The 12,934-nt window shown below is 43.3% G+C and overlaps 1 protein-coding gene across 1 annotated transcript; it reads right to left on the reverse strand.

Moving 5' to 3' along the window:
* Positions 1–759: 759 nt before the first annotated feature.
* On the reverse strand, positions 760–10,753 carry LOC139312394 (vomeronasal type-2 receptor 26-like). Its single transcript, XM_070937144.1, has 6 exons — positions 10,725–10,753; positions 9,699–9,947; positions 8,673–8,964; positions 7,457–8,293; positions 2,523–2,652; positions 760–1,664 (listed from the first exon to the last, which is right to left on the reverse strand). Exons 1-6 carry the CDS (start codon positions 10,751–10,753, stop codon positions 760–762), a joined length of 2,442 nt encoding a protein of 813 aa, XP_070793245.1.
* Positions 10,754–12,934: the final 2,181 nt, after the last annotated feature.

The raw sequence follows: 12,934 nt of genomic DNA on the forward strand, positions 1-12,934 counted from the left end.
AAAATGAAGTAAATTAAAAGGAATAAAATGAGAAAATTCCCTACTTGTAATAATAAACGCATCTTTATGAACAAGCTTCCCATCAAATCAGGGCTCTGGACATCACTGAGGACACTTTGAAAACATGATAAACAAAGACTGGAGGATCGTTGCTGATAACAGGTAAATTGTCATGTAAGGTCCTGCCTCACCAGTCATCTCAAGAAAGCAGAACTCTTGAAACAATCATCATTTGAAAGGGAACTTTTATTGAAAGACTGATAGCAAAGGAGATATAGGCAGGAACTAAAGGTTCCCACTCAAAGCGTTAGGCTAAACTGCTACAAACAAAGCCCCTCCCAATGTCCAGTTCAACGTTGACCCAATCCCAAAGTGCAAAGATGTTTTGAGAACCTCAGGTAGAGATGGTGATAACTGTAAATTCCCAGGTGCTTCAATTTCACTTTCTCTAGTGGTGAGATAAAGCAGATGGCTCAAAGCACATTCCTTTCCCCCTCCCTATTTCCGACAAGGTACAGCAAAGCAAAATAAATGAAACCCTGCACAAGGAATCCCACACAAGCCTCCCCCTCCCGCCAGAATGGTACTTTCCCAATAGAGATCTATGAGACCTGACATGTAACCAGTTGTAGAACTTGATAAGCAATTCTTTAATGGACAAGTTCCTCCTTCTTGTCAACCTTTTTTAAAAAAAAAAAAAAAATCAGATTTTAAATATGTCTGAAAGACAAATATAAATGAGGCCAATCTTTGCATTAGTTAGAAATTCTTGCTTCTTACTATATTTTCTCTACAGTTGAGATTTGGCCTCAATAGAATAATGTAGCATTTGGGAAAAAAGATACAAGCCAAGAGAGCAGCTCCAGAGGCCAAAATGGAGAAAATCTCCAAGGCCACCATGGACTTCCCTTTGGTGCTCAGGTAGGTGGGGAGGAAGGAGATCCAAACACTGCAAAAGACCAGCATGCTAAAAGTAATGAATTTCGCTTCGTTAAAGCTGTCAGGCAATTTCCTAGCTAGAAATGCCACTGTGAAACTGATGAAGGCCAAAAAAGCTAGGTAGGCAAGCACAGTGTAAAACATGAAAGCTGAGCCTTCCTTACATTCCAAGATAATTTCTCCAAACAAGGAGTGAAAGTCACAGCTGGGAAACGGAGGAGAGGTTATCAGCCAGGTGGCACAAAGAAGAGCTTGGATCAGGGGACAGGCTATGACAATGGAGTTGGTCAGTGGTTTTCCTAAGAGTTTCCTTGTCTTGTTCCCTGGTTTGGTAGCCATGAAGGCCAGAACTACCATGACAGTTTTTGCCAACACAGCAGAAACTGCCAGGGAAAAGAGAATGGCAAAGGCAGATTGTTGTAAGAGACAGGTGAGCTTCCCTGGTTGACCAATGAAGAGGAAGGAGCAGAGGAAGCAGAGCAGGAGGGAGGCCAGGAGAATGTAAGTGAGATCTCGGTTGTTGGCCTTGACAATTGGTGTGTCATGATGTTTATAGAAAATCATCAGGACTGCAGAAGTGATCAGAGAGAAAAAGAGAGCAAGGAAAACTAAAGTGTATCCCAGGGTGTCTTGATAGGCAAGGAAGTGGATCTTCTTGGCAATGCATTGGTCCTTGTCCTTGTTGGGAAATTGGTTTTCTGGGCAGGGTTCACAGTGAGCTGCATCTGAAATCAAGAGTATTTGGCTAAGAATTTCAGGGGTATCTGCCATATGCATTATTCCTCCTACAGAGGTGATATGACTTCCTCTTTCTGCTGTTGGCCTGTCTATAAAGGGAAAGATGAAAGGTCTCCCTGTACAAGTTATGGGGCATCAAAAATGGTAAATCATCCTCCATTTATGATGATCCTGGGGGTAGATTAGCCAGAGACGAAGATTTGTTCAGGTCCAGCTATACATTCACTGTGCACTTCCATGACTGATGAGGCTTTCAACTTGAGATTCCTGCCTGTTTTTTCTCCTATTTTCTAATGGAACCCACAGAAGAACAACATATCTGTTATCCAGAAAGGCTGCTGTTTTGTTTGTGTGTATATCATCCCTGTCTTAAACTCTCTGCTTTGTTCCTCAAATCTGTTCATTCAGACGTTTTTTACTCCCCCCTGTTCTATCAAAGAGACATAGATAGATAAATGTCCTCTTTCCCTGGTAGGTCTATTCCTCAGAAGGTGATAGTGCTGATGGAAGGAGCATATTCTGAATAATAAAAATTAAAGCTTGGACCGCACAGCCCACTTTCTCAGGATAGATTGGAAGGCAGTTTTTCCAATTGGATGTTAGAGTAGCAGTGGAAATCCTAGTTAGAGATTCATAAATTCTGCCCTAAAGCTATCCTGGATGGAACTGCTGAGGATCGGGGAAGGTGCCTCTATGGCCAGGGCAGTTTAGATCTGTAAACTGAAAGGTTTTGCTGAAAGATATGATTTTATGTCAATCTTATGAAAAATGACATAATAACAAAAAAATGACTTAATAAATGTCTTCTTTGATCCTGAAAGATTAACATTTGAAGTCTTGTCTACCTGTCTGATTGGAAAAGGTCCCTTCTGGACAAGCCTCACACCAGTAGCAGCAAACCTGCTTTCCCTCTGGAACTCTTCTCCTCTCTCCTGCATGGCACCTCTTCCTTCCACACCTGGCAAAGGGCACCTTCTGAAAGAGAAAAGAGAAATACTTGAGATTACTTAAGCAATCAACATGCTGCATTCATTCTTTTCCCCATTCCTTTTTCCGTTCCTTGTTCCTACTTCTGTGTTCAGAATCTCTTCTAAACAAATAGATTGCCACCATCTATCAGAAATCAAGAACACCCCTGAGGTAATCAGGCCAGTGGCATTGCTGACACCCCCATGGACGTGGGAGATTGGATCTAGAATCTCAGCCTGCAGAGGAAAGTTGATGATGGGATGAGAACATTTCTAAAATAAAGAACCATGAGGATACAACTGAGCATAACTGGTCAGTAGACATCACTGTTGCTTGCTCTAATTGCATCCTACGTTTCAAGCAGATGTTGTTCCCAAGCCTAACCCTTTGTGGAATGACACAAATCAGACGTCAAACGTGTTACACGCAAAGCATATTTTTCACCAAATGACTGTCATGATTTCTGACCCAATTGATTATTTTTCAAGGTAGGAAGATGTTCTGCATCTCAGGAAGAGAATGACTCTTTCCCTGCAGTTACAGCATTTCCTTGCAGCTCACCTTTCTGGCCCAGACGATTCCATCAGAGTTAATGGTGAAATCTTGGCCTGGGGCAGCCTTAGTATTTACTTGCCCAACTTTTATGGGAACAAAGGATCGATTGGGGAGGAGAACCCAATTCAAAAGATCATAACAAGGAGATCCCAGTCCATCTTCTGAGAAGGAGACCTCATCTCCAGCACTGTTGTTGAACTGCACATTCCTCAAATAGGCAAGAATCTGGAATAAAAGAGACCTTTAGAAACAGGACTATTTAGTTAGAGCTACGGTTATGGCCCTCTTTATGGATTATTTTCTTGTTGTGGCAAAGGGGCTTGCGTAGCTCAATGAAGCTATGAGCTATGCCATTCAGGGCCACCCAAGATGGACAGGTCATAGTAGAGAGGTCTGACAAAACATGATCCACTGGAGAAGGAAATGTCAACCCTCTCCAGTATCTTTGCCATGAAAACCCCTTGGACAGTCGTACCAAAAGGCAGAAAGATATGATGCTGGAAGATGAGCCCCTCAGGTCGGAAGGTGTCCAATATGCTATTGGGGAAGAGCAGAGGGCTAGTACTAGTAGTGCCAGAAAGAATGAAGCGACTGGGCCGAAGCCAAAAGGATGCTCAGCTGTGGATGTATCTGGTGGTGAAAGGAAAGTCCGATGCTGTAAATATCTGTACTCCATAGGAACCTGGAATGTAAGATCCATAAATCTAAGCAAGCTGGACATGGTCAAACAAGATATGACAAGACTGAACATCGACATCTTAGGAATCAGCAAACTAAAATGGATAGGAATGGGTGAATTTAATTCAGATGACCATCAGGTATACTAATGTGGGCAAGAATCCCTCAGAAGAAATGGAGTAGCCTTCATAGTCAACAAAAGAGTAGGAAAAGCAATACTGGGATACAATCTCCAAAATGACAGAATGATCTCAGTTTGAATTCAAGGCAACTCATTCAACATCACAGCAGTCCAAGTCTATGCCCCAACCATTGTGCTGAAGAGGATGAAGTTGACCTGTTCTATGAAGCCCTACAGCACCTTGTAGAATTAACACCAAAAAACGATGTCTTTATGATCATGGGGGATTGGAATGCTAAAGTAGGAAGCTAAAAAATAATTGGAATAACAGGCAAATTTGGCCTTGGAGTACAAAATGAAGCAGGGCACAGGTTGATAGAATTTTGTCAAGAGAATAGGATAGCCATAGCAAACGCTCCTTTCCTTCAACCCAAGAGATGACTCTACACATGAACATCACCAAACGGTCAACACAGAAATCAGTCTGACTATGTGCTCTGCAGCCAAAGATGGAGAAACTCTTTACAGTTGGTAAAAAAAAGACCAGGAACTGACTGTGGCTCAGATCACGAGCTTCTCATTGCAAAATTTAGGCTTAAATTGAAGAAAGTAGGGGAAAGCACTAGGGCACTCAGGAATGAACTAAATCATATTCCTGATGAATATACAGTAGAGGTGACAAATAGATTTAAGGAATTAGATCTCATAGACAGAATGCCTGAGGATCTTTGGACGGAGGTTCACAACATTGTACAAGAGGTAGCAACTAAAACCATCCCTAAGAAAAAGAAATTCAAGAAAGCAAAATGGTTCTCTGAGAAAGCTTTATAAGTGGCTGAAGAAAGAAGAGAAGTGAAAGGCAATGTCAGACCTGGAAGCCATGTTTTATATTAGGCCTTCAGATCTGCTACATTTACTACTGTGGGAAATTGGGAGGGGGGATTGTATAGAACATGGGAGATGTATAGTAATAATAAAATTTCTTTCTCAAGAAGTCAAGGACAACTTGCCCTGCATCTGGAAGACTGGAATTGAGAGGCATGTGCTGGAGAAGACTCCTGCAAGTCCCTTGGACTGCAAGGCGATCAACCCTGACTGCTCTTTAGAAGGCCAGATCCTGAAGATGAAACGGAAATACTTTGGCCATCTAATGAGAAGGAAGGACTCACTGGAGAAGAGCCTAATGCTGGGAAAGATTGAGGGCAAACAAAGAATGGGACGACAGAGAACGAGGTGGCTGGATGGAGTCACTAAAGCAGTAGGCAAGAGCTTAAATGGACTCCGGGGGATGGAGAGGACAGGAAGACCTGGAGGAATGTTGTCCATGGGGTCTTGATGGGTTAAAGATGACTTCTCAACTAACAAGAACAACAGTTATGGCTTCTATCAGAACAAGGTGACCATCTTGAGAAGATGAGTTAATGTCTGAAAAGCTAGAGGAGTTCTCTTGGTGGAGAACTGAGGAATCTGCAGTAACACCAAATATTTAACTCTGAAACTACAAAAGTTTTTTTTTCTTTGGTCCTTTGTATCATGGTTTCTTCAAATCAAGCTTTATCAGAATAAGTACATTGAAAGATTTTAGTGCACCATTCCAAAATTAATCATATACTTTCCTCTTGTGATATTTGATTACATGTAATTGTAAAGATTTACTTTGTCCTGAGGTCTTGTAATTGATAAATTCACTTTAACAATGATGAAATAATTTGTATGGCAACAGAGTACAATTCCTCTGATTTTCTCTGCATGAGAATTGAACAGAGCACAATGCAGGAACCATGTTTGATGAAATGGAGTCAAGGAAAAGGAAAGGCTCGCCCTGGTTTGTCTCTTCACTGTTCAGAGAAGTTCAATGTCTATCCATTAATGCAGAAAAGTCTGATGGGTTTCAGACAAAGAACCCATTAAGACTATTTTGAGTCCTGCTATATGTGATCAGGAGGACCAAGATTTGCTGCATTCACACAGCATGCTGAGCAGTGCAATAAATGTAAAACTGGACTAATTGGGTGGGGTCACAGAGGATGTTAACCTATCGAAACATAAACCAAGGTTAAAAGGAATTGAGTGTCTTTCTACAAGTTGGATTTTGGTTACATGCTCAGGGAAACAGAGGACTTCTTTTTTCCCCCTTTTTTTTAAAAAAAATATTTTATTAGTTTTAAAAGTAAAACAATGGCCATTGCTAAATGTCTCTGGTTTCTAACATTTGCGTCAAATTCAAGTTAATAAGTAATTTTATTCCTTAATCTATATACAAATTTACATATCTCCTATTTCATTATATATCAAGTATACAGTATTTTACTTCCTAAACAGCTATGCATATATTTAATAATCCAATATTACATTCACAAATTCAATATATCTTGATATACATTGATATATGCATTTCCAGACATTCATTATGTTAGTGTTCAAAATAGAAGTCAAGCCGGAATTTTTCTTACTGGGCATGACAGATGGCAAATATGACAAAAATGTAACCTATTTAATATTGCAAATACTTACCACGGCAAGACCAGCATTTGCTCAAAAATGGAAGTATAAAGAAATACCCTCAGAAGAAGAAGTAATACACAAAAACTACAGCTACAGAGATGGAGAGATTTACTTTAGAACTCAAAGACAAAAGTGAATCAACATACTATGAAGTCTGGAATAAATTTTATAATTGGTTAGATAAGAGGAAGAATGCCAAAAACAAGGGATAATGAATGTCTGGGAGAATAAAAAAAGGGAAATGGAGGACTTCTACTGACTTCTAGAAGCTTCTTTCTCAAACACAGCCAGATTGTTCTTTTGGTCTCAGCTGACCTCTACTCCCTGTCATGGTTACCTCCTGAAACTCTGGCAAACTTTGAAGCCTTTCACGACTTTACAAAGATCTTCTATGGTCCTTGAATATGGTGCTGGAGAAGACGCCTAAGAGTCCCGTGGACTGCAAGGTGATCAAACTGGTCAGTCCTAGAGGAGATCAACCCTGACTGCTGTTTAGAAGGCCAGATCCTGAAGATGAAACTCAAAACCTTTGGCCACCTAACGAGAAGAAGGGACTCACTGGAGAAGAGCCTAATGCTGGGAAAGATTGAGGGCAAAAGAAGAAAGGGGTGACAGAGAATGAGGTGGCTGGATGGAGTCACTGAAGCAGTAGGCATGAGCTTAAAAGGACTCTGGGGGATGGTAGAGAAGGCCTGGGGGACTGCTGTCCATGGGGTTGTGATGGGTTGAACATGACTTCGCAACTAACAACAATGGGTCTTATGGACAGTTTCTTTGTTTGCTTCTCTTTTCCCCCCTCTCTAAACCCTTCCAACAAAACATTATTATTAATTCACATTTTTCTAATAATTGTTTTTAATATGCATTGATATAATAACATGCAGACATTTAATCAGTAATTGAAGGAATGCATATGGGAAGCTTCCTCTCTAAGGAAGCCAAAGAAATTACCTGCCATGACTGGATATTTGAGATCCTCTTTCCAAGCTTCATCATGTTCAGTTGGGCTCTGGATCCAAACATTGCATGTAAAGCTTGTGCCACAGCATAAATGGCGTTGTAGATCTTGTAACTTTCACCTGTCATGCTTGTTTCAAAAACGTAATTTGGCAGATTCTGCAGATTCTCCTTTCCTGTACATTGTTTTTCCACCTTCGGAGGAATCTTCCCTGGTTTGTGGAGTTTGCAATGAAAGACATGTTCCCACAATCCTGGGAGAAAGATGGCTTCTTGTGGGTTCAAGGGGTCTAAAGACAGGAGGAAATGGCTGAATTCTGAGACATCCCCCGTATGGTCCCTAAAATGCAAGGCTCCATGGAAAGGCTTTAGAAATAGCAATGTGTCTTCAGATTCCTCCAGACTAATTTTCCAATGGGAAGTTAAGATCCAAACATTCTGCAATGTTCTATTGCTCAAGTTTTCATGGTAAGCTAAAAGTGTCTGTAGAGTATCACTACAACCATAGTCTCCAAACAGAATAATCACTTCCATTTTTGACCAAATCTGTAGCTTGAGAAGCATTTTTTCTATTCTAATCTGAAGATCATCTAGTCTTAAACTTTCAGTGAAGGCCAGGCAGATCTCCTTCTCCTGGAGCATTGGTGTCAGAGTTGAGATGAAACGTTCTCCTCTGTCATCTTGAGGGGCCAAAAGCCCAACCCAGTTCCACTGGAAATACAGGAGTAGTTTGACTAGACCCACATACTGAGGAGATTCCTTGGGATTAATCCGGAAGAAGGAAGGATAAACTCTTCTCTCTCCCTGAGAGAACTCAAAGCCAACACCGAGCTGAAAAACAATGAGATTCATCTTTCAAAGACAAAGTAAAGTCTTAGGGCAACTTTAGGAGTCACCATTGTGTGGCTTTTGCTCCACCAGTCAGGCTGACTGATTCTCAGTGGGAAGCTTCATCTCCTTCCCTTCTTAGGGAGATCCGCCACTTACACATCTTGATATATTGTGATATGTCAAAAGACAAGAGAAGAAACCAACAACCTGATGCAGGAAATAAATGGCACTAAAATGATGGCTACCCTTTTATGAAGAATAAACAGAGAGTCAGAGGCTCATGATGTGCCTCCCCCAAACTACCTTCAATTTCCTCTTAGTTTATGTGTGTGTTTTGATCTTTGCCTACTCCATATTGTGTCCAGTGGAGGTCTCTTACCTGTGGGACCTTAAAGATGCTGAAGATGGAAGCCATCTGCCTTGAGAACCTGGCACTGAGATCACCAATGACAGAGAGCAAAGTGTCCTGCAGGTGACATTTGTAACCTGGAACCAGTTGGTCTTGTGAGGAGAGCATGGAGAGGCTGTTTAAGGAAATAAGTATCCCAGTCTGGAAATGGCTGTAGATGTGGAAGCCAAGGGTGATGTTGGGGAGCAGAAGAAACTCCTTATTGACCTCAGAGACAGCAAACATCAATGCAAGGAACTGCTGGTAGTAACTGGTGATGGGTCTGTAATGAGCAAAACATTGGCAAATATTACAGGAAAGCTATAGAACTTGCTTTACTGTTTGGGGGGACTTTTGAGGGCAGAAACTCCCAAATTTCATTGGGTTTGGGATTTTTTTCAAAGGATTTTCCTTGGCTAAACTTGGATGCCTTTGTGAGAAAGGAGACAAGCCTTTCCATAGATATCATGGACTGTTTTATCTATCATCCCTGCCATATTGACTTTGCTACAGTAGCTGTAATCCTTTCCAACTGCTCCCCTTTCACCGTAATTATTTAAGGTCTCCCTTGGAGCAGCTTCTTCACCTGTGGTAAAGATTGCTGAGCACAGGACTACAGTGGGGATCTCCTCATAGATTTACTGAAAACCATTAGACATCATCAATGCTGATTCCAAAACTGAGAGGATCTTTGTAACTCCTGAACACTTGAAGAGTGCTGAGCTTTTATTTGTATTTTCTACCAGAAGTTACTGCTGAGATTAATATTATAATTTGACTTATTCATTAAGCCAGCACAGCTTCCTTTTTTATTTTTGTTGCTTCTTTATCTCTTCCTGATGAAGAGATTGAGAATTCCAGCCTATTTGAAGAGCTTGCTATTTTATGGAGAAAAGCACAAAATGTGAACTTCACCAGGACAGAACAAATAGTAGTAGAAGTATTTTTTGAAAAAAGTCCTGAATGTGAAGTAAAGAGAATAATTATCTGCATGTTTCCCATCCAGCTGAAACTTACGCAATAGCGGAAATATGATTCACTTTATTAAAGTCTTGGACAACAGACAGGTACATGGCTCCCAAGGGCAAATTCCCACCAATAATGAGATCACCAGGCCTGTAGTAGTTTTCCTCTAATGGGATATAATCCCTGAACACACAGATGGTTTGCAGCTTCTTTGCTGTAGTTGGAGCCAGGAGCCAGAAGAGCATCAGCATCATCAGCAGTAGCATGACTCCTGCCCGGTCATTCTTATCACTTTCCCTCCTAGAACAGAAACCAAGGTTTATGCAGAAATTGATTTGTAGGTTGCTCCTGAAATCTCACTGGAGCTTTAGCAGATCAGACACCACCTGTGCCTCCTGGATGGCACCAGGACAAATTTATGTCAACAATGCTTCCTCTTACCTGTGTTTGGGCTGTGACCATAGAGGAAACAAAGGCATGTGAGTCTCTTCAAACACAGGAGTGAGCTCTTTGCAAGACAGCCTAAGATGTACCCTCCATCTGGTGAACTCAGGGATAATTTTTAAAGCAGATTTTATCCTGGAAGTTCTTTGTGTCTGGAAATCCAGAGGGGATACATGAAGAATGACTGTTCTTCTGATAATTGCAGGGAAAAGCCATTGTCCTCTCCCCTTAGTAACAGCTTCTCTTCATACAGCAGAATGGAAAACATCTTTGTGTCTCTTGTAATTCACAGAGCAGTTTGAGTCATGGGGAAGTTGTGTTGTTGACCTACCTGAAAGTGACCCCTGCACGCAAGATGGATTTTGGCTTATGCCTAGTTTGGTCAGATAATAGGAGGGCTACTTGCGAATAGTGGCACAAGGCCTAAATGGAATTTGAGGAAGAATGTCAGGATATTAACTGCAAGTTTTTTGGGAAGACTTGAAAATTTCTGTTGCTGTATCCTAAGGGTAGGAATTGTTATCCGGGTGTCTCTTTTGGGTCTTTTGGGGTGCTGCTCCCCAAATTGCCAGGTCTGAAATTCTTTTCTAGAAGATTCATTCACAGGACCAGTTGGGATCATTACTACTGTACCAGCCTTCTTGCTGCACAGCAACTTCCATGTCTGACCTTCTGTAGGGCATTTCTCAGTTGATTGTGGGGTTGCCCAGACTTATGGTCTTTGGAGATGTCCATTTGCCATCCCGGGGGCAGGTCTTAGAGGCATCTCACCACGGCCACCATCATTCTTAGCTCAACTCAAAACTGACCATTTCCAACCTGATCTGAGGAGGAGCTGTCCTTGTCATCTTTGTCCTGGCCAGATCATGCCCTGAAGACTTTGAGATTCTTTTATGCTGCCCCTCTCTGCAGGGAGGCTGGATCTCTTTGACCAGTCCACTCTTAGTGACTAATGGGGTTCCAAAGGGAACTGAGGATTATACCCCAGGCTCTGCTGTCTTGTCCTTCTGAGGCCTTGGCCACTACCGGGAATAGGAAAGCTACTGAGGCCTTTGATGGGATCACTTGCATGCAACCTCTCTTGGTCCATTGTTCCCAACAGGCCCCAGGATTCAATTGACGGAGCTGAAAAGGATCAAGGGACACCTAGAGCTCTGCTGAAGGAACATGAGGGATGAATCTGACTGAACTTGAGCTAGAGCAGGGGTATCAAACTCCATTTCACTGAGGGCCAGATCAGGATTGTTGTTGCCCTTGGGGGAGCCGGCTGTGTGGTTGTGGGTGGATGGGTGGGTGCGGACAGGGTGGGCATGGCGAGCTAGATGTCCCTCATGTTGGGGGGGTGGGACCAGGCTGATCCACTGGAAGAGACTCACTGACCCTCTCAGGCCACACAGGGAGGTACAGATGGCAGCATGAGTCATCTGACCTTTGAGCTCCCAGGGCACCAGGACTCCACAGCCCTGCCCTACTTCCCCGAGGGGCTGCCTGGGCTCACTTGCCTCCTGCTCCAGGCTCACTCTCCTTGCCCAGTCTGGGCTTCCTGGACTTGGGGGAGGGGCTGAGGGACAGTGGGGCTCCTGCTGGAGGGCTCTGCTACTGCTGGTGCCACTGCTTGAAGACGAAGCAGGGGGTGAGGGTGGTGGTGGCCTGGCTGAGGGGTTCAAATGTATGCTGGTGTAGGGCATGTAGGTCAGGTCTGGGGCTGGGCTCAGGCAAGGCAGAGTAGGGAGGGGAGTCCCGGCTACCTCTTGGGGATTGTCTTCCTGCCCTTCCCATATACTGGGGCCATTGCATGTGGGGCAGTGGGCTGGAGGCTCATCCCACGTGTCTGGTGGAGCTGGAGGAAGACGTTTGGACAGCACGGGCTGCGCCCCATGGTGGAAGCAACAGCAGCAGGTGGAAGCAGATGCCTGGGGGAAAGCATGAGGTTTGGTCTGCAAGGGGGCCATGCATCTGCCTGCCCCGTCCCAGCTGGGATGACCGTGGGCAAGAGAAAACAAATGGTGGGACAGAGTGGGTGAGTGAGTGGGAAGCCACCTGGTACATTAAGCAGGCCTGTTCATGTGCCTCCCCCGACGGCTCTGCCTCCCCCTTTTGCTTGGAGGGCCAACCTGGCAGTCCCAGTGCTTGGACCCACCTGCCCAACATGGGCTGTGACTACTGCCAGACACTGTTGGACCCTGTGCACTCGTCCCCTCCTGTGTGCGGACTGGGGTGGGAGGGGCCTTGTGTTTGACATACCTGAGCTAGAGCTTCTATTAAGGCTACCTCATGGCACTACAAGCCTCAAAAAGTCAATATTTCTCCATTCTTTTTGCACTTCTTATAACACTGAGTGACACCCTATGGTCTTCTTAAAGATGATCTGGAACCTTCTGGGTAAGAGTCATGTGTAGGTTTTCCTTCAGGCCTCACAGGATGTTATAAAAATGGTGGACCGTAACTTTATATGTTTACAATCTATTAAATAAATGAGCCTCACAAAGATTTTTAAACTAAACTGTTTTATTTAGGAAAATAAACAAAGCCTATTCAACAGAATATCCATCGTCAGTCTCTTCCTTAAGTATCTTGTCAGCTCTTTCTACAATCGCCCTGTACGATTGGAGTTTGGGCCTTTCTTCCTCAGAAGGGAGAGGCTTTAGGGCCTTCAGCTCTGCCTCTGATCCTGAACTGGGTTAGCCTGCTGGCAAGCAGCTCCTTGTATGCTGACAGTTAGTGACAGTTAGTGACAGTTAGGGAAGGCATAGAAAAAGCCCGGGAGATTCAAACCCAGGATCTGCACTCTGATTGGCCTATTCAATTATCTAAGGCAAAGGCCATTAATAGGCACAGCAACT

The sequence above is a fragment of the Pituophis catenifer genome, unplaced genomic scaffold (genome assembly GCF_029215685.1).
Source record: "Pituophis catenifer annectens isolate HBS135680 unplaced genomic scaffold, rPitCat1.0.hap2 SCAF_1, whole genome shotgun sequence".
NCBI classification, from domain to species: Eukaryota; Metazoa; Chordata; class Lepidosauria; order Squamata; family Colubridae; genus Pituophis; species Pituophis catenifer.